The sequence below is a fragment of the Cariama cristata genome, unplaced genomic scaffold, assembly GCF_000690535.1.
Source record: "Cariama cristata isolate BGI_N322 unplaced genomic scaffold, ASM69053v1 scaffold9167, whole genome shotgun sequence".
NCBI lineage: Eukaryota > Metazoa > Chordata > Aves > Cariamiformes > Cariamidae > Cariama > Cariama cristata.
The window spans coordinates 1-22254 of NW_009626041.1; the positions used below are offsets into that span (position 1 = coordinate 1).

The following is a 22254-nucleotide window of genomic DNA, read 5'->3' on the forward strand; positions in this document are numbered from 1 at the left end:
GAAACAGCCTGACTTCTCGTCCGCAGGCTGAGGTAAATCGGGAGGGATGGCTCTGTTACGTGTACAGAACCCACTCAGCCGAAACCAGTGAGAGCAAGGAACGGCTTTAATCCCGGCAGGGTGGATTATTTTTGTATCTGAATAAAATGAGGTATTTATAGCATTTACTGACACAATTTTTATTTACTGTAATTTGAGCTGGTGTTCAAACGTTTTTTTTTCTGAGCCAACAGAAAGGGATTTTTGGAAAGCTAGAGGGCATTGTAACTTTCCAAAATCGAACTCGAATTCCGCAAAAGAGAGGGGGGGAGAATCTTCTGTCTGTGCCTGTAATGTCAGAGAGAGAACAGGGGTTTACTCTGAACAGCTTCCTCTATCAATACATTTGAACACAGTTATTATCACCATGAGTTACTGTGTAATTACCGTTGTTCCCAACAGAGTTACTGTTTCATTGCTGTTTAATTATGTTCATTATTTCAGCGTAACTATGCAATTTAACTCATGTCACTTGGAAGTAAATGTTCCAGGCGAGGCAGTGTCATAACACAAGAAGCTTTGTAGCCAGGGTATAGCTGCTGGAAAAGTAGACGAAGTCATTTGTTGATCATCTCACCTACCTCTGTCTTTTGGAGGAGTCGTATAGAGACAGTAGTTCATACCTCAGTCATTTAAGGTAGATGCCTGAAATAGTTGTGAATATCCTTTGTGTGGCAGAGTCTGAGGAAACTTTAGTGCCAACAGAAGCGAGAGCTTAAAGGTATTTAGTAAATTCTTCCCCTTGGATCCAGCTACATTAAGCATATGCATTTGTTGCCAACATAAGAGCCTTTTTCCAGGGAATATTTCTAAATAAATCAATTCTTGTCTGTGCTTTGCTGAGCACTGTTTTTGTATAACAGCCATGTTTTTAGGGTCGTGGCAACTAGTAGAGTTTTGACCTTTTTGTTAATCTGCTAAAAAAGTAAAAAATGTGAAATGCAACAGCTCCTGTAATTTCTGAGCCAAAAGATTCTCTTACGATATTTCTTGCCACTTTCCTACTCTATGAGTTTAACAAAACACCCCATGAAACTCTCTTCTAAGGAAAGCTCACTGTTTGAGGCATGTTCAAATAAACATCTTCCTAGCATTATTCTGAGAAAGAGGGGTCAAGTGTAAGGCCTCAAAGACCGAGAGATGTTCCTAGCCACCTCAAGGAGAGATATAGACACATACAGCGAGACAGGCCTGTCCAGCAGCAGCTCGAACCAGAGGCTCTCTGTTAATGAGCAGCATTTATCCCAAGCATACTTAGGGACCCAGGTATGTTTGTACATGTGCTTTGAAATTCAAAACTGCCCATTTCCTGGTGTTGGAGGTGGGAAACAGGACAGTTTCCAAACAAGATCCAAAACATTCAGATTTTGGAAAAAGACAACTTAGTAAAAATTTTGACCTGGAAAGAGCAAAAGACTCGATAAAAGGTAGAAGCCACTATCGGAGGCATCAGTACTTGGCATGGGAAGATGGAAAACAGTAGCATCAAGATTACATCATGCAAAAAGTGACAATGCCATATTAGCGTGCAACATCATAGGATGCATGTTACTGAAGGGTATTCAAGTATGTATAAGCACATTTTAGAAAGAAATGGTGACAAAATGAATATACTGAGAGGAATGGATGATATCGGCATGCGCCCAAGACACAGCAGTATTCTGTCCGTGATAAGCTAGAAGCCTTGCTTTGTGTGAAGGTTGTTACTTAACCAGGGCTACAGCAGAACCAATCAAAAGAAGTACAAACAAGGTGTGATGGATGTAAAGGATGTATTTATATATTCATGGCAAGAAATCCATTAAACAAAACAGAGAATTGCATACTACAAACATGATGATGCATTGCCCTAAAGAAATAGGTAACAGCCACCAGCCAGAAACAAAAAGCTAGCAAAATATTCTGAATGAAAGAAGTAAAAAATGTTATAGAAGTAAAGTGTTCTGAAAAATGGTTTCTGAAATCTTAGAATATTCAAAAGAAGCTGCATGTTTCTTCGGCTTTAGTATATATACAGGCAAGAATTTCTCCCATAGGGAAAAGAGAAAGCTTCAAATACGACATTGCAATAATGATTATATTCAATATTTAAAAGGAAACTCATAAAAATTCATACCACCTTTCCAGAAGATCATGAATTGTGTGTTAAAAGTTTAAAAGGAATGATATACTAGACAAAATAAATGAATCCCAAAAGAGATTAATGTACTTCAGTTTCACTGTAATTTTCTTTTGACAGATTTTGAAATCATTAATTGTAGTGTAGTATTTACTGAGATGAAGGAGGATAGAATCTGGGCTTTGCTTATTTTATTGCAAACTATGTAATATTTCTAATAATGTGAAGTGTTCACAGAGAGAATATCTGGTTTAGGAAGTTTTGGTTTAGGAAGATGAGTCTAAAAGAGGATGTTCAGTAATAACATTTTCCATATTACTTACTAACACTGGAAAATCTGAGTACTTTTGGATTAAACAGTGTACTCTCTGAATAAAAGATATCATTAATTTAATCCAGCAAATTTGATAATGTATTTATTATTCAAAAGACTCTGTTCTATATTAACTCTTAAGTATTCAGTTTAGACAGATAAACTGGCAAGTGAAATGTGATATGAGATAAAGCCTTATGTCAGAATTAGTCACTCCTTTTTCTTTCTCTGTAATCAGGTATTTTTAGCTCTCTGAATGCCGGTATTGCAAGGCACAATTCCTTTTGAGATAATTGCTGAACAGAAGATAACCATGTGGCTCTTCATTTATCATCTTATTATACCCTGTTTCGTCTTCTGCCTGACAGGTAAGATCACCTCCCATGTTAATTCATTTAACTAACTGTTGTTAGTTTCATGCATTTCAAGTTCAGTTATGCTCTTTGTATGGCTTTAATTTATTTGTGCAGATACAATAAATTACTAAATGTGAATGATGAAACTGTAAGGAAGCATACTTACTAGAATGGACGCCATAATTAAAAGCTTGCAAAAAGACAGATCTGGGCTTTAAATTTGTTTTTGTCTATTCTAATTTAGTATATGGAATTAATTCTTTCTCTAGTTTATAAAAAATGTGTCAACCATCTAATTGTGCACAGGTGATCAACATGATTAGAAGAATGGAAATATGCCCATAAGAAGAGACACTAAGCACAAAATTCTGTAATATAGATACCATATAAAATTCAAAAAATTCCACCAGCACAATTTAGTGATAGTTTTCATAATACAGTGGGCAATGCTGCATATACTGACTTTAATTTTAAATTACAAATTGTAAAACATTTCATAAATAGAGATGGGGCCATAAGTATTCAAACATTCAGGAGTCATATTTCTAATGTCTGAAACTACAGAGAAGTTTGCAACTGAAATTTTGGTTCCATTCTAAGAGATAGAAGGAGCTCTTTGGAAAGTTAAAATTCAAGATTAAGATCTAGTTTCTGTTCCAATGGTTCCGAACAAGTTTGAGATTTACAAAGCTTGTTTCAGACTTCCATGCCAATTTAAATGAATGCTGGTTTTTAGTTGCTGTAATGAACTGGATTGCTAGCATAAGCAGAGCTCTTCTCAAGAAAGAAAACATTTTGCTTACATACAGACTGCATGAACTGAGATTAGAAAATGTAAAAAGCAGAATAATTAAATTGTGCATATGCAAAATATTGATTGAGATTTGAAAAATGCAAATATTGCGTAGTAATGTTTTGGTTATTTTCAAGGTAGGCTTTAGATCCTTCCCTACTTTGAGGGGAAAGTTACTCATAAAGCTAGTTCTGCTGTGTTTCATAAAACATTCTTGTGTTTTGAGAGGTTCTTTATGTAGTTAATGAGTGCCTAACTGAAGTCAGCTGTTCATAGTCTTGCTTAATCTGGTCTACCATTTTGCCATACCAGGCATTGCCTCAATTTCACTACCATGACACCATATAGTTTGTATTGTTGAGTCAAAAAATCTGATTAATACTGTGGTGTAAGCTCATTGCCTTTAAGAAAGTACTCCATAGCTCACAGGAGTGCTTTCTGGTTTAGTGAGAACACTATTTTATTCTAGGAAGGGTTTGAACACAGTTCTTTACTTGATGTTTGAGTTTACTGGAGGATAATCTGATGCCTAATAAAAATCAAGCCCTTTAAAATGTTGTGATCTCATGCTTACAGTGTATTTATTATGTGTTTCAAGGGTTTCTTTCTTTGTTAAGATATGAAGGTTGATGATAGCACCAAAATTAAAACTTAAAACTCACCACTTTAATTCAACACTGGGCTTTTCCAGAAAAGGGAAAAAAAAATAATTGTCAGCTACCATCAGTAATGTTACACATGTGATTTTGATCTGGACATGCTGACATCAAACAAAATCATCAGCTGCAGTAGCCAAGCAAGTGCTGGACATTGGCTGGTAAAACCGTTGAGTCAATCACTGAGAACAAATGTTCAGTTAACTTCTTGATGGGCAGGACCAGATTATTCCTGCTATTACTTGTGTGTTATGCATGTTGCAGTTGTGCCTGGAAGCCGGGAGTCTTGGCACCAGAATGCACCTCCTGCCAGGTGCCTTGGAATGGCATGGGACGATTGTGTGCTGTGAGGGTCACGAGTAAGTGACATAGGAAGAACAAAGATGGCTATGATGATACTGCATGCAGTTTGAGTATGCATTGATATATTCATAGCAATGTTCGTTTGATCTCTCACTTGACTGTACTTGGCTGCGTTAGATTCTTGCAAGAACAGGAGCCATCGGCTTGAGGGGTTTTGAACAGGGGCAGGTTCTAATAGTGCTGTTGCTAGTTCAAAGAAAATTCCTAGCTTTTCTGGTAAGAAAGAAATGCTCGCTTGCATTTTCCGTCAAAAGCCAAAGATAAGACCTACCACCACCTCTAAAGATAGGTCACCATGCTGCAATGTGGAAGAACCATAGTCTTATACAATCAGAGGGAGTCTGTTATTTCCAGTGTGTCATTGCAAGGCTGAGTAGCGCACACACTCTCTGCTCTTGAACCTGCTCTACTTTGCATAAATAATTAAATATCCATTTGAGTTGAGAGAAAGTCTACTTCTGTCATCTAGGGTTTATGGCACCCATCTGGATTATATAAATCTGATGTTGCAGTCCTTTCTCTGCCCCAGCACTTGAATCTTGCTGGAGGGTTTCTCATTTCAAATGAGTGCTAGAGCTGCTGGCAGTTAGTCTTAGCAAATTTTCCTTTTCAATGTGTTTCTTGGCAATGAAAATGTCATGATATCCAGAAAATACATAGCTGCAGTAACCAAGATGAAATATAAGGAGTTGCTTGGGAGTGTTCACAGTATGATTAAAAAGTGAAAGATAGATACTGTAGAGAAAGAAGGGGCACAATTAGAGTGATCAGGTCAAGTTCTAGGAGGTGTTCTTTCACACATGATACTATCAAGGGGAATGCTGACAATGTCAACAGTAATGGAGAATGTGGGATTCGGGGTCAGTTTTTGTATAAGGATCATGAGTTCTCATTGCAGTAACAGGACACACCAAGCACGAGAGTGAAGAGACAAGTTAGCTGGGAGCAGATATTGAAAGCAGAATATTTAAAAGTGTCTTTAGCACTTTTTAACAAAACATGAGGTTTCTTTGGAAGTGTATTTGGCTCACCTTGTCTCCTGTGGTGCTGGACCCACAGTTTTAGGTGGTTCTACCCTGTAAATTGCCTTTGGGCAAACGGATCTGTGACTCTAGAGCCACCAGTCAAGGTTTTTGCAACCCATGACTCCTAAACAGACCTACTATATTAACTGCTCTGGAGCCAGAAAACAAGTAGCTTCCAGGGTCAATGTCCTTTGAGATGTCTCACTGTATGGTCAGTCCCAAATTCAAAGATATCAGCAAAAAAAGAAGAAAGTATTCAGAATTCATGCATTTGATTGAGCATCGAGAGCTTTCAAACTTACCAGCTAGAAGTATTTGGGAAGCAAGGAGCTAGGAAGCTAAAACCTGAAGCTACACTGACTTGAGATGTTCAGAATTTGGCCTGAAAAGGTGACAGGTATTCTGACACTCTATAAGGTAAGGGGTTTTACCTGTTTTCAATTTTATCTTTTTCCTGCTGCAGGAAATTTAAAAAGATTTTTTTCCCAAAATGAAATACATATTTTTTAAGAAATTTGGAGTTTGCCTTGGAATAAAACCCCTGACTTTTAGCCAGTTCTGTTTTGTGGTAATCAAAGGCAGAAGCTGAGAATTGTAACAATTACTGGCCATTTCCCATCAGTGGGGAATGTGCACTTACTTGACAGAGGGGAAGCAAATACTACGTGACTCAGTGCATTGGAAGTTTAGGCAGGGATCATCTTCTGCAATGAGACAGGGACAATATTTATTTTCCAGGTAAATTAATACTTGAAATGTAGTCTTGCAGATATAAATTGATGAAAAAGCCGTTAAGTAATTTGGGTTTTCACTTACTGATAGAACAGTTAGTTATAATAAGGGTTGTTTTTCAAAGTGCACTTTGAGCAGTGCAAGGCAAATGAGAGCAGCAAATCACTCCTCAGGGAACGTTGTGATGGTTGTCAGTCCACTGCCAAAAAAGTTATTTCATGCCTATAACTGGTAATATTTGGCTCTTCTCCTCTTTCCCCTGACATCTGGACTCTGTCTAACATACTTCTAAGTTGCCTTTGACTCCCTCTTAAATTCATATCCTATTGCTAAGTCTGAATTTTAAACTTTTCTAGTACATCCCATATAAATCAATGAAGCAAAGTGTATCTTCACTTGGGATAATAACCTTGCACCAAAAGAGTTAAGAGTGTTTTTCAGCAACAGGCTTGTGTTGTTTCTTCCTCCAAGCTGCAAAGGCCATGTATTTTATTGTGCTTGATGAATACATGATTACATTTGGCTGTAAGAGGAATCAATAGCAAAAAATGTTACTGTGTTCCTCCAAGATCTTATTTCTGATCAAACTGTTCTACTTTTTACCTCGGGATTTCATAGCGCACAGCCAGGCAGTACCTGAATTTGGGTCAGATCAGGCCTCAAAAGGCAGTTTGTCACTCCAATGACTTTTTTGGGTTGAGCAAAATGAGGTAATAGTCCAGGGGCAAAAATGTCAAAAGCACTTCTGCTTTTTAGGGAACCTAACGCCTCACCTAATGTTTGGATAGTTGCTTTGGGTCTGGACCTGTTTGATGAGAATTTGTTGCCCTCTGTGAAATAGATTGATCTCACTGCATTCTTAAGGGGCATATCTTCAATTCATAATTGTCTCCATCACTTTTGGCATAAACTGTGACAAATAATGGATGATGCCAGCAGAGAAGGCAGGGAAGGCAGTTTTACAGGAACACAGTTTGAGTTGCTTTAGTTCTCAGAAGGCAGGAATGAAGCAGGAGTCAGTGAGGGAAGGCCAGCACTTCTGTTACCTGTACTGCTCTGGTTTTGTTGATGCATAAAGAACATGATTTTCAGAGACTCACTGTTCAGCCTTTGCATTTCAAATCTGGAAGGCATGATGTAAATTCATCTTCAGTTTGACTGCTAATTAAAAAGTGATTCATGTCAACCTGTACCATTTTTTCAGAGGAAGGAAACAAAGGTTATGGACCTGTTTTTGAGGAGCAACCCATCGATACCATCTATCCAGAAGAATCTTCAGATGGACAAGTTTCAATGAACTGCAGAGCTCGAGCAATTCCTTTTCCTACTTACAGGTAACCTCTCTTGTTTTGATTCTCAGGTCTTACATACTTCACTTAAATGAAGTTTCAGGTTGTGGTATTAGATGATTGACTGTCTTAACAGGTCAATACAAAGTCTTCAGGGCAGGAAAAAATGGGGAGATTTGCAATTTTTTAGTAAGAATCAACCATGATTCAATTGCCAAAATGTCTAGACAATGTTGAAAACTGTATATTCCTGTTGTGTTAAATGTTTTCAACTTTTGAAAGGAATAGTGATCCAGATGCGAAACACAAAAAAGTGACCTTCAAAAATTATTAAGAGGCTATCTTTCTAGAGTAGGCTAAGGATGACTGCCGTTCAAGTCCTTGTTCTTCTTGATTCAGAACTGCTTTTTTATCTTGTTTTACTCTGGAAGAAGAAGGACTAGCGGTTGAACCTGGATATTCTATATCCTATGTTACTTTTGCATCCACCATATTGTAGAGAGATGCTCAAGAATATTTCAGCAATGCTACTGAAGACATGAAAAACTTTATTCTGGAAAAACGTTGCAACTAGTTTTAGTAGAGATTCACACATGATCTCTTTCACAATAATTGTGTTGTCATTAGCAGAGCAATTCTGCTTTGTTGTGAGATCTTGGGGCATCCATAAGAGTTTGACAGCCATTATCTGTTCATTATGTACAGAGAAATGTACTTAAGATTGTCACTATTAAGACCGTGACTAATTTACAACCTAGTCATGGGCAGAAAACTACTGTCATCGTACTAAGGGACAGGTGCAATTTCTTGCCAGCAAAAGAGATCCACTTCATTAAATAATCCTATGATCTGCTCCCAATACTCACTTAAGCGTATTCCTAGACCCTGGCTTCTAGGACAGAAAAAACAGTTGAGCCTACTGGCCAGTCAAGTCTGTTACAGTATTGTGATCTACTATGGTATGCTTCCATCACAACAGCTTAGCTAGTCTTCATTGCCTTTTTTAAAAATACGCTTAAAATATACAGGTTGTCTACATATACAGAACCACCTGTCATTGAAGGCTTTGAGGGGAAACTAGAATACCCCTTTTGAGTATGATCCCTGGCTCCAGTTCTTTGCAAGTTTTTCTAAGTGGCATTTTGCTGTTGCGCTTGTTTGCTCTCCCTGTCCTGGGGAAGGACTGGAAGTGGCGAGAGATCAGATACAATTAGATTCGGTACCCTTCTGATATACTTCCCAATCACTTCCAGTCTGTCCAGAGACTCCTCCACCCTGTCCGCAAGACTATGTGGACATAGCATCAGCAGAGGGATTACAGGGTCTACAAAAATTTTAGCGTGCTTCTTTATCTGTCATGGGCTCTGCAAAATCTGAACTAGTAAAGTCACTCTGGAAGAATTGCCTCGCACCTCCAAAGCTCTTGTATCTAGGAACAGATCTAACAATTAGTGCTAGTGGCTGATGTGATGATAATTGCAATACAGAATAAGGACACTTTCCTTGTTTCCTGACATCATTATTTTAGTCTACCTCAATATGTTACCTTCATTTCTTAGCCCTCTAACAGTTCGTGAGCCAAAATTCTCGTGTCTCAGGGGCAGATAAGTCCTTCCTGCCACTTTTTCTTTCTGGCATAAGTTGTCCTCATGACAGTTACTCCTACATATTTCTGAACAGAGCATTTATTATTTGTAATACAGACATTTAGTATGTCTCACAGGCCGGAAGTGATACCTCTAAAATCCTGCAAAACCTAAATACTGTTTGCTGCATCTTGAAAATCCTGCCATTTCATTTCTTTAAGATTTTTTTTTTTGTTAATGCCACTTTTATTATTGCTTCTTTCTATGACAATTGCAACTTCGGCTTCCAGGTGAGTATTCTGTGTATTTCGGTACATCTTCAATAAGGAAAGGACGCATAGGGTATGCACTTGCATTTGCAAACACTGTCTTTACCTTGTGACAAAAAATTATTTACACTGAAAGAATTTTATGATCTCTAAATGTGCTTAAGTTGCATCTTTCCTGTATGTGCCCGGGAAATGCGCAGTTGCTCTCAAAGACGGTTATGAGCTCCCCCGTGTGGACATAGTAATAGATAGAAATACAGATAGGACTATTGGGTCCCACTCCGTGTATTTTAACCTTTTTTTTGGTCAGTAGAAATCAGTAAGGCCAGACCTGAGCCACCCAGTTCCTCTCGTAGTCCCTGAAGTGAACGTTACAGTAACTCAGTGAACTGGCTGTGGGGTTTTACAGTAGTTAAGGTGAGAGTGTCCAGCAATTTTCTGAATGTGGTAAGTAGGTCTTAAATCAGGCATGCCGCCATTTTTGCACTAACTTCACTGGCATGTTAGGCTTTACGAAACATTTTCATCCTCTACAGCAAGTTTGCAAAAAGCTCTTAAAAATTGCATTAGTCCATACGTTAAAGGTGCAGGAGGTGTATTTTCTTAGCCATTTTGGCCTTAGATAACTACTTGAGGTTATGTTTATAGTCCCAGTACTTGATCACTAGCTAGCTTATTCATGACCAGCTCAAGCATCCTTTACTGCGTGGCCAGCAATCAGGTTTTAACCTATGTCACATCTCTGAGAAGGTTGAAGCAGACTGAGACTGTTATGTTTAAAAGACCTATGGAGTTCAAATCTGTGGCTCTTGCTGAAGAAAAGCATAAAACATATATAGAAGTGTAGTAATAACTTCCTGTATAGTTTATCACAATTTATGAGTTATTTTTGAAATCATATTTCTTACCAGGTTTGGTTTTGGGGTCCAAATCTTACATCTGGCTTTTCTTTTTTAATAGGTGGAAACTCAACAACTGGGATATTGATTTAACAAAGGATCGCTACAGTATGGTGGGAGGCAGACTTGTTATCAATAATCCAGAGAAATCAAGGGATGCTGGAAAATATGTCTGTGTAGTGTCGAATATCTTTGGAACTGTCAGAAGCAGTGAAGCCACTCTGAGTTTTGGATGTAAGCTGATGTTTATGTCAAAATGTAGAAACATTATGGTTAGCTTGAAATGCCCAATGTTTTACACTGAAGTGTCTTCTGCTAACATGTGCTATAGCTGTATTACTGTGTAAAAACAGTATCTTAAGTGCCTTAGTCTGCAGAGAGCAATACAAAGTAAGTTTTGTAAGCATTTTACATTCTTTAGCATTCAACTGACATGACGACCTTCTCAGTGAGTTACTGTTAAATTATTAACTGAAGAGACTCATGGAGCCAGAGCTTGAGATAATAATGTCCAGACTCTTTTGAAATCATGGTAGGACCTGAGGGGAAATAGTCACAGAAGAAAGGCGCAAGTCTGGGCATATGGTGATGAGGCGCTGCTGCAGTGCAAGCGCAACTGGGGTGCCTGCAGGAGGAAGGCATGGCACTCCAGCAAAGCGTGCTCCCTGACTCCTAGGCTACGATGAAGACCCTGCTGGGGGACATTTCTGTCAGCTCCTGACAATCACAGACTAGTCTTGTGAACGCATGCGTATGCACAGACCTGCACTGTCAACAAACACATGCATTGTGAAAAACCTGATGTCCTACACGAAGAGTAATGTAAAATTTTACTGACTGAAGGCAGTGTTTGGGATTTTTATTTTCTTTTGCCTGAAGATGCTTTTTTTCCGGGATGTATTTTTTGATCAGAGGACAAAAAAAGGAATCCACATAAAAGTAATCCACTCTTACTGCTGACTGTTCACAAAGCCCTGTGTGCCCTTTAATCCTGACATTAAGTGCTTAGTGCCCCTCTTGTCTTTCAGCAGCCTCCATGAGCAGAATTCACTCCTTACTGTACAAGATCAGAGATGAAGTGAAAAGTTCTGCTTTCTGCTAGTATTTATAAGACTGTGGGACCACATATATCGAGGAAACTCAGAGGCTGTAATGAGCTGATGGATCACATCATAGTCGATCTAGTCTTAGTCTGTATTTTACCCAGTGTATTTTCTAGAATGAATAGAAAGCCAGGTTGTTATTTCCTTCTAATGGAGATGACATCAAAATTCAGTTTACAGAATATTTATTTATACCTAAAGCAGGCATCGGTGGTGCCAGTCCTGAACGACCGGTAGGATAAAAGCTACAACAATAGCTGAAGCTACTTAAAATGGAACCAGTACACTTAATAGATGAAAAAAGGAGAATCAAAACAGTCTGAGGCATGTTTTCCTGCCTGCCAGCCCACTGACTGCATGAGCTGAATGTTGATAGTTAGTGTGCTGGACAATTATACTGAACAGAACCCTAATATATAATATTTAGGTATTTAAATGATAATAGGGCAAAGAGGTGAAGAATAGAAGTAAAAAGATAGCTGGAAACTTATAAATACCTGTTTTAAAAAAGTGCTAATTTCATTCTTCTTTACACTGTTGTATTTCTTCCCTTCTCCTTTTTATGATCACTTATAAAAAACATTTCCTTCCACAATCACTATTTCTAAAGAATTGAATGTAGAGTTGGTAAAACTAATACAGAAAATGTCTGATCTTTAGTGGAAGTTTTTGTTCCTTTGCTTGTGCATAAACTGATTGAAAAACAGCAACAACCATTTAGAAGAGTTCAAAAATGTCTTGACCAGCTGTACATGGGCAAGACATTTTATTTTTGTCTTGCTGTCAAATTTACTGCAATTCTGGAACAAAAGCCACATTCTCTCATAAACTTCATGTCAATTAATCCATCCGAGAACACTGTCTTTAGTACAACTGGATCTTTTTCAATAAAGTGCTTAAAAACCCATTAAAATAATTTTCAACTGTTAACACGCATACTCCTGAAGGAAGGAATTTGATCCTGCAGGAATAAGTGGCTTTTTGCTGTGTGCTGAGCACAAGCAGAGGTGATACACTGTTCTGTTTGCTGGGAAACAGTTTCAGAGTAGTAACACACAGCAATTTCATAGCAGAGAGGCTGCAAGAACAAGAAGGAAGAGAACCTTCCATACTGTCTAGATATTAGCTGTATGCTTATAGGAGTGCAGTGATTATGCTAATTCTTTCATTCTAGCTAAAAATGAATGTCTTCCAATTAAGAGTTCATGGAATCATACTTCTTATAATTATTGAGTAACAACCAGGTAGTGGTTATGCAAAGAAGATATTAAGACCCAATCAGAGTACAGAGCATTTAATAAGTGGGAAGAAGGTATACAATTACATCTCAATAACTGTATGACGTTCCTGCACCTGGCATAGATGATTCTATTTTAAGACTAACATAATGTTTTACATATACAAATTGCCTGTCCTATTCCATGTCTATAAATTTGTCGTGGCTGTCCCAAAGTTTCAAAGGTTGTTCCAGAATGCTCTAAACAAAATGTCTACACTTAAAATGTAGATTTAAAATAGCTAAAATAACTTAAAAGCAATGATAGGCTTTCCTTTCATCAAACTCTACACTATCCATATGCAAAGCAGTATCAAATTAGCAACACATTTGTTGCTAATGATTGTAATTTTTAATTTTGTCTATTTCTGCAAGAGATTTTAAATGCTAATCTGTTGCAAAGAAAGCAGAAATTAATAATAGTGGGAAGTTTACAAGGTAATCAAAAGGTCTGCAACAAGGAAATTGATGTTCCTAGGAGAGATCAGTTAATATTTTGAAGATAGAAAGTCTTCATAAGGTCCATGCTGGCAAATGGAATGGGAATATGCTCAAACTACTGTAGATATTATGTGAAGAGAGGTGTTCCAATCTGTGTGAAGAGCTTCCTTGGCTTCAGTTGCAAAACCTGTCTGGTCAAATAGCTAATTCTTGCTAAGTCAGTCTGGTATACTTAATTTCTTTTTTATCAAAGAATAATTTTCCAAATTAATTGGGAGCTAGTTGTGGAGAACTGAATACATTCATTGCATTGAGGCACAGGTTAAAATTATATAAAATAGTAATCAGAAGTCCTTAGAGTGGCCCATTACAATGCCTACCATTTAGGCACTGATCAGGTCAGGATCCAGTCAGTCACTGGAAAGATCTGTGTTATCTTCTGGTCTGTTTGAGCAGAATAAACGTTAGTATTTGAGAAGATGGGAGAGGTGAAGATGGGAGAGGCGTCTTTCTCTGAACGCTGACATAACTCTCCTAGAGTTTTTTTTCATACATTTGACAAAGCATAATGACATTTGTTTCCTAGATTCTTGTAGTCATTCAGGTCTGACAGCTGTGGTTGGGCTTGGAGGAATCCTTTGCCTGTACCATATTTAGAAAAGGTAGCAGTTGTTACCAAGGTAAGGAATTAATGATTTTTAGATAATGCAGAGTATCTACTGGATCTATCTAACTATACATTGCATTTTACAGTAGTAAATAGTCTTTTGTTTTCTACTCAATCTCTTTTTGTAAGGACCTCTGTCCTGATTTTTTCTTTGTTGTTTCTGGCTGGCTGCTCTTGAACTTAAGTTTTAGTTAGATCTCAGAGCCAGCCTTGGGAATTTAGTAGAACTGGATAGCCGCCTGCCATTGAAGAAAGCTGAAATAATCTGAAATTTAGCTTAGATGATTTCTATGGTAGAATATTTCATTTGGAGGCTGTGCACTTGTATTGGGAGGCTATTACAGTTGTATTGTTTGCACCACAGTAGCATTTAGAGCAGGACTTCAGTCAGGATCTCTATAATCTTGCTGCACTTGGTGGCATGGAGAAGCTTCACAAGAGACGTTCCCTGCCTCAAGATATTTATAGTTTAATTCCAGACTGGGTACACAAAATGAGAGTAAAAAGAAGCAGCAAAGTGCAATTATTGACCTAGTTGAAGTTACTCACGCAACTGTTGTCTTATCACTGCAGATACCATTACTGTTCTCCCACAGTTTGTAGGATGATAGGCAGCTCCATGAAGGACTTGTTTCTTTATCCTTTTACAACAGTCCCTCTACCCTGCTGCATGGAAGTTGGTTTAAAGAGGATCAGCTAAGGTTTCTTCTGGGATCTGAGTCGCTTCTGTCCCAAACCTCTGACACAAAAGATGTGTCTGAGCTAACTACTTACCAGTCCTTGGCTGCTGGAGGCAATCAGGGAGGGCAGCCAGGTCATTTTAGAGAAGCCACTTTAAGTTACAGTAAAGAATTAAACTTGCGTTTTGGAGAAACCAGTTGAAAAATAACCTAAAATCCTTCTCCTTTCCTTTCCTGGAATTCCTTCTTCAAATGTAGCTCACCTGGCTACTCTTAGGGGTACAATCTGCACCACTTATTTTTTTCTGACATTTGCAATTATGATGACTAAAGTACTGTAAAAAATTCATTGCACTTGATAATGACAAAGTTAAAATGAGCAAAACTGGCATTATGGGTCGACAGGTATCTATCTGCCACATATTGTTGTATTTCTATGTTAATCTCTACAGGGCTGAAAATAACAATTTAAAAAAATTAATGTGGTGAAAACCCCAGTTTTCCTCCCTCCTCTTTTTTTTAAACTAGATCTGGATCCCTTTCCACCTGAGGAACGCTATGAGGTTAAAGTGCGAGAAGGTGTTGGAGCAGTGCTTCTTTGTGAGCCCCCGTACCACTACCCAGGTAATTCAGCACAAAGTGCTTCATTTTCAACTGCTTAAGAGTAGAAGACAAATTAATATTTGTTTTTAAAGGTTTCCTTTAAGTTTACTTAAACAGTAACTGTTATGTAGCTTGAGAATCATATTTAGGTTAGGTTTCCATTTTGAACATATGCTTGTAATTGACCATATGTGAAGGATATTGTTGAATTTGCAAATAGGTTTTGATACTACAAATAAAATTACTCAGACTAATCTGGATAATGGAGGGGAGTCTTGGCCTGCCATTCAAAAGACCTGAGTACATGTCACTGTGTCATCCCAGGCTTTCTGCTGGCCTTGGACAGGGCCTAGCTTCATTCCACCTGATGAAGTCACCTCAACAGAAATGGTCATGGGCTTCTGTTAAAATCATGGAACAGCAGTAGGCACCCCAAGAGGGTCAGAGATGAGGTGATTTATGCTCTGAAAGTGCCTTTTTCTCCTCATTAGCTACTGAAGAGCTCTGCAGGGCTTATGCCCGTAACTTCAAACCTCTGCAGTTCTATCATGAGGGCTGAATTTGGCTGTTAGCATCTCTTTTACCTTGTCAAGTGGGATAACATTTTGGTTTTCATACTCTATGTCTAAGTATTCCAAGGAGCTGAAGAACTGAGACATACTGGTAGTTAAAATATTCTAAGATTTTGTCTAAATTGCAAGATGGGTGAGGGCTTCCCAGCTTCTCAGTTGCATGAGGTCAAGACCAAGCTTCTCATCTGCTCTCACCCCACTCCGGTTCCTGTGGGAAGGCTGTGCCCATGGGGAGCTGTGCCCACTGCAGCTGCATCCCCAGTAATCTGCACTCGTGGCAGCAGTACCCTGATGTTCAGTGTAGACAGGGATTAGCTAGCTACTGAGGTGTGTATGTTCTCTCTCACATAGCTCCATCTCCCAAAGAAAAGATCTGTATGCTAGAAATCAGAGTAATTTATATGCAGACAGTGTTCTATGGCTTAAGTAGCTCATAGCATTGCTTTTTAATATTAACTAGAAAATATTTTCCTCCAGATGATCTCAGTTATCGCTGGCTTCTAAATGAGTTCCCAGTATTCATTGCTTTGGACAAACGACGATTTGTGTCACAGACGAACGGCAATCTCTACATTGCAAGTGTGGAAGCATCAGATAAGGGCAATTATTCGTGTTTTGTGTCCAGCCCTTCAATAACAAAGAGTGTATTCAGTAAATTTATTCCACTTATTCCACAGTCCGATCGTAAGTATTTATTGGAAATACTATGTACGTGCAGTGTTCTAACTGAATTTTAATATTGCTCATTCATAACTACTTTCAACTCTGTGAGGAGAATTATATGGCAAGTTATAATGGCTACTGCACAATGTTATTTAGTTTTCCACACACAGAGGTCCAAATCATTCCTATCCACAACGAAAACTCTGTGAAGGAAATCTCCCTGGATTCATTCACGAATTTCCTTTCAAGTCATTGAGAACAAAGTTCTCATTCCCAGAGTCCCCATCTCTTTTATGTGATAAGTCCCTATACTCATCCCAAAATCTTCAGTATCTTTTCTGATCTTGGCATCGGTTCAAAGGGGTATGACTGTAAAGCAGAAACTTTATGTAAAAGTTGATAAACAGCTTCAGTAATTAATTTTTGTTCCCCAGGAAACCTCCAATGAAAATGGAAAATCCTTTTCCCCTGCTGAAATTTCCTATTCAATGGTGACCTAAGGGCTTTGTGTCTCATGGCCAATCCCCTAAGACACCTATATAGTTTTGTGTTACTAGATTATTCTTCGCCATTTCTTCATGAAAACTCCATGTTTTCCAAATGGTAATCAAGTTCCCTTTTATCACCTCAAACTGTCGGTCACTAGAGTCTCATAAACTGATCATCAAGATTTCAGTGACCCTTTTATCTGTTAAATTTCCCATATTACAGTGAAGAAGTATGATTGAATTTGAGTAATTACGAGTAATCTGTGTCCAAATTTTCCATGGCCAATACTCACACTGAGATCTTCATCTAGAAGAACTGTAAGAGGTGTCCTACAGGGATCACCAGTAGGTAGATTTGATTACATTTGCATCCCTGTGCCCTCATTAAGCTGTTGATTTGCTGGCTCTAGCTCCTTGATACCCTTATTAAGAAAATATTGAGCTTAAAGTCAAAATAATTCAGAATATTCCACCCAGTTAAAGAATATCTGTGGAAAATAGAGACTTGGGCTTTTGTCTACCCACATGCACAGTACCTTATCACACTTCAAATGCAAGTAAATGAGTTTATGTTTAAGCACTGTGCTGTAAAAAATGTTAGGCATTACCGTTCAGAGAAAGATATCTAGTTGCTGAGTAAAACAATTCTGCCTTGCTATTAAAAGTTCAGTGCTAAATCAGACTTAATGGATGCCCAGGCTATTTATTCACTGTAAAGAATTTTGTCTGGAATTTTAAAAACATTTTTCTTGAACTGTGGACATTCTAATAGCTGTATTCCTGTCTGCTGTGCCTTGTCTGAGAATCTCTTTTTTCATGTTAGGTGCAAAAGTATATCCTGCTGATATCAAGGTGAAGTTCAAGGACACATATGCTCTCCTGGGGCAAAACGTGACGCTGGAGTGTTTTGCTCTTGGGAAGTAAGTATGTTTTAAAGTTGTTGTAGAGCACTGTTTGCTTTCATATTTCAGGGAATGAAAAGACATGTTTCATCATCAAACACTTTTTTGTAGTCTGCGATTTAACAGCCAGTTCTTGAACATGCTGATTTGTACTTTACTGTACCTTTTCAAGTCCGGTTCCTGAACTTAGATGGAGTAAATACCTTGAACCCATGCCAGCCACTGCTGAGATAAGCATGTCTGGTGCAGTTCTTAAGATCTTCAATATTCAATATGAAGATGAAGGGCTTTATGAGTGTGAAGCTGAAAACTATAAAGGAAAAGATAAACATCAAGCAAGAGTTTATGTACAAGGTAGGTAGAACAATTTTATTCTTCACAATCTAGGTTGCTTTTACTTATGTTGGAAATACCTGTGTTTTCACACTTGATGTCAGTGCTGACTCATAGCATCATCCTGACACACTGCCATTCAAGTTAATAGAGCAAAATCAAAACTCATGCATTGCATGCCAGGCATAACATTTGCGTATTAATTGAACAGCTACTCCATTTGTCTGGTTATGACAGCTATATGTACATCTTGACAGTAATGTGTGTTAGTATTAATATAATTATGCATAATGGAAATTAAATAAATTTAAAGTACTTGAAGTGAAAGAACTTCCAGGAAGAAAGAGAGACCAATAGGTTTGTTATGCTTGCTTGTTTCCTCATTTTATTTGTCTCTTCTAGCTGTCTTAGCTCTCTCTCTTATTAGCTACACTCAATTCTTTGTTCCTCCAGTCTCTGTCCCTTCCCTTCATGCATTTGGTTAAATGCGGGAACCAAAAATGGTATCATCTTACTGCTCATAGTGGAATCATCCCAAGTAACCTAACTCCTTGACTGTAGCTTATGCCACAAAACTGTGGCATGAGAAGGTTGTACATAACATCTGAATTACCTTCAGAAGATTTCTGTGTCTTTTCATTGACTGTACAGAACATCTCCTGAGATAAGAATCTCAGCGTAAATGCTTGAACTTCAGTGGGATAAATTCAAAATTTGTGTGGGAAGGTTGTTACTGCTTGTAATAGGTAAAGCTAATAAATAGGTTCATTTGCTTAGCAAAAGCAAAAACGCTGGGACATTTTCAATACTAATTTCTTAAATATCTTCTCTGGACCAAAAGAATATTTTCTTGGAGACCATTTTAGTACATACACAGTTTTGCACAATTTCATATCATTTAACTATCATTTTTACAGTGTTACTGAGAAATGTCCACGTTGTATAATCTACATGTCAGTGTAAGTGGTAACATCATATGTCTTTGGACATTCATGAATCAATATTTCCATTCCATATATTCTTCTCATAAAGAATAGTTTGAAGGTACTTTGAGTCTACGTGGTAAAACAAAAACATCTGGACTTCATTCTTTCTTGTGCTGGTGCATTGCTGAGTTATCGTCATTACTTTGTGTTGCCTGCTAAGTATCATGGGAAAGGCAGTGGAAATAATACAACATAATGGTGATTAAATATGTCTCTGCTATATTTACAAGGCATCATGTTTTTTATTCTTCAGCCTCTCCTGAGTGGGTAGAACATATCAATGACACAGAGAAAGATATAGGCAGTGACCTATACTGGCCTTGTGTAGCTACTGGCAACCCTATTCCAACAATTAGGTGGTTGAAGAATGGTGCCTCGGTAAGTATATTGCAATAGATAATGCAGGATTGATTGATTAGCTGATGGAAATGATTTTTTGAAGCATGCATTATTAAAAGTTTAAAAGAAAATTAATTATAATGTTACAAATGTTTGCTGATTACACTTGCATTAGGCATTAAAATCTATTTTTTAAAGTTTTATCTCAATCTTCTCTTCAGTTTTGAAATGCATTTCTTCAGGCTATTTAATATTCAGCTCTGAATTACAAACTCGTCTTTTGACCACATGTTCAGGATGTGGATATCCCTTTTTCTCCAGGCCTTTTAAAATAAATGCTATTTTCTTCTCTCTGGATAAAAAATGTCTATCAGCTTCTCTCTAAAAATAGTGCTTTTTACCACAGTAAACATGAATGTGTCTTTAAAAATGTAAGACAAAATGGAGTCGGTGGAGGCAAGAGAAGAAAGAGTAATTTTTAAATTATCAGTGGTGTTCCTATATCATGTACTTTTTCACATTTTCTAGCCACAGAATATTGCAAAATTCCCCTATTTTAGGTGATGTGAAGTTTAAATGAGTGCCATTTGATAATTTAAGTTGATTACATTGGACATTTTGTTTAAACAAAGATTCTCTGTCCAGGCATTTCAACAACGTATTTAATATCTATTGCTTATACTGTATGATGAGTCATTAAAGAACAAAGAGCATAGAAGAGTGCACAATGTAATGCTGCATCTGTTGAGCTGCGGTGACACTGGTCTTGGCAAGCAAACAAAAAAAGACAATGAGGCAGCATTGTTTTGGCTGTATATCTTAAGAAAAATGTGGGATGTTGGAGGGAGAACAGGGATATCACCATCTGCCATATGGAGATGGCTTAAACCAGGAAAAACAATGCTGTTTTCTAACTTCAGTAGTTATTACAAACAAGTAATTTAACAAACGAATTGCTTGATGGTCCCCACTGAACTTGGCTTTCACTGACAAAATCTCCACACTGGATTGCAGAACACACTGTGTAATTCTCCAGTAGTACACCAGACGATTGTGCTGTGTGTTAATACTATGAGATGATTTCCAAATGGAAAAGAGCAAAAATACTTAAATTGCCTTGAAAATACACCTTGTTTCTAAATCAGATATTTTTTAATTAGGTATTTTGCTTAGCACAAACCAAAGATTCCTTGAAGAAAGTCTGATTTAAATGCTTTTAAATAAAACGGTACAGGAAATACGTTTCCTTTAACCTATTCTTTTTTCAGATTAATAGTATTCTTTTAATCTTCCACTGCTCCATGCAATCCGATTTACTTATATACAAGGTTTAAAGCTTTTCATCTTGATTTTAACAAGAAAACAGAATTTATTAACATGATCTTTCAAAAATGGATTGACATCTATTTGTAATTTACAAAATACCCCACGACACTTTGTGCATTTTTATACATGATTTTTTAGAAATAGATTAAGTATTTTATTTGGATTTACTATGTTTTCTGTTTCTATTAAAACAAAGTAACAGAAAATACTTTATACTACCTCCCAGAAGAATCTTCAGGATAACTCCTACCTCATTGGGACTTGCTTTCACCTCTTACTGTTGTAAAACAATGTACGTACAATAGAATGTAATGAACAGTGAGCATGGCAAAACAAAGCTTATGTGCGTAAAATGAATTTCGTTTCTTGTTTCTTATTTCTGAATCAGTAGTGTTTGCATTGGTATAGTAACAGGGGACTGAAGAGTAGATGTGTCTAGTGCCACTCAGCTAGGACTTTTCCAGAAAAATATCGATCAACGCTGAATCGTTCTTTAAAAAAAGGTGAACACATTGTCACAAAGACTGAAATGTGAAATAAAATCTCATCAGTGCCTTAATGTTATGTGAGGGACTCTGTTCCAAACACTGTCACTACAAAAAAAAAGAAGTGTGGATGGGTGTGAATACTTCAACATATGTAGTCTATATGAATATCTTGTTGTTTTATTGATTCTGTGTTTTAGTTCCGGAAAGGTGAACTAAGATTGCAAAGTCTGAGCTTTGACGATGCCGGCATGTACCAATGTATAGCAGAAAACACGCATGGAATTATTTATGCAAATGCTGAACTGAAGATTGTGGGTCAGTGGGATTATTTGCTCTATTTACTATTTCAGGATTACGATAGCAGTCATATTTGCAAGCATTGTTTGGTAAGAGATTCCTGTGAGGATAAAGCTAAGAACCCTCACTCTAGGTGAGATGGGGTTTATTTGAGCTCTCTAGCTGGGTTTTGACAACAACTTGAGGAATCAAGTTATTAATTTATGAGGGATGTTTGCTGTGTTATTTCTGATATTTGCTGCTTGCTGCTGTTACTGATAGCGCAGAAGTGATATGAAGCACGTAGAGTTGCTGGCTACCCTCTCAAGCTTGCAAAACTGGTTGAGAAGCATTTTCTTTTTTGCTCACCTACGCTCACTCCTCTGTGGAGCAAAGGCTGCTTTTTTAGAAGCCATGTTGTCAGTCACTAGGCCTTTGAAGCTCTTCCTCTTCACTCTCCCCTTTGCTTTTGTCTTCCGCAACCCATTCTGACCAGCTGCAATGTTTGTGTGCAGTGTAGCTGTTCCATTTGATGGCTGGATGTAGTTATTAATCCACTGTGTTCTCCTAAGGAGCATTCTGTTGAAAGTTTGACTTTCAGATCCAGAGTGCTCAGGCTTAAAACAATTTCTGACATTTTTACTGATGTCATTAGAGCAGGCTGTATGACAT

General features: G+C 37.6%; 1 protein-coding gene across 1 annotated transcript in view; it reads left to right on the forward strand.

Moving 5' to 3' along the window:
• Window positions 1-2784: 2784 nt before the first annotated feature.
• Window positions 2785-22254, forward strand: part of CNTN1 (contactin 1) — an 81523-nt gene continuing 62053 nt past the window's right edge. The window contains 9 exon segments of the mRNA XM_009703860.1: window positions 2785-2842; window positions 7586-7730; window positions 10501-10673; window positions 15135-15230; window positions 16259-16465; window positions 17756-17852; window positions 18007-18188; window positions 19407-19531; window positions 21504-21621. Coding sequence (XP_009702162.1) covers window positions 2785-2842; window positions 7586-7730; window positions 10501-10673; window positions 15135-15230; window positions 16259-16465; window positions 17756-17852; window positions 18007-18188; window positions 19407-19531; window positions 21504-21621 — 1201 coding nt within the window.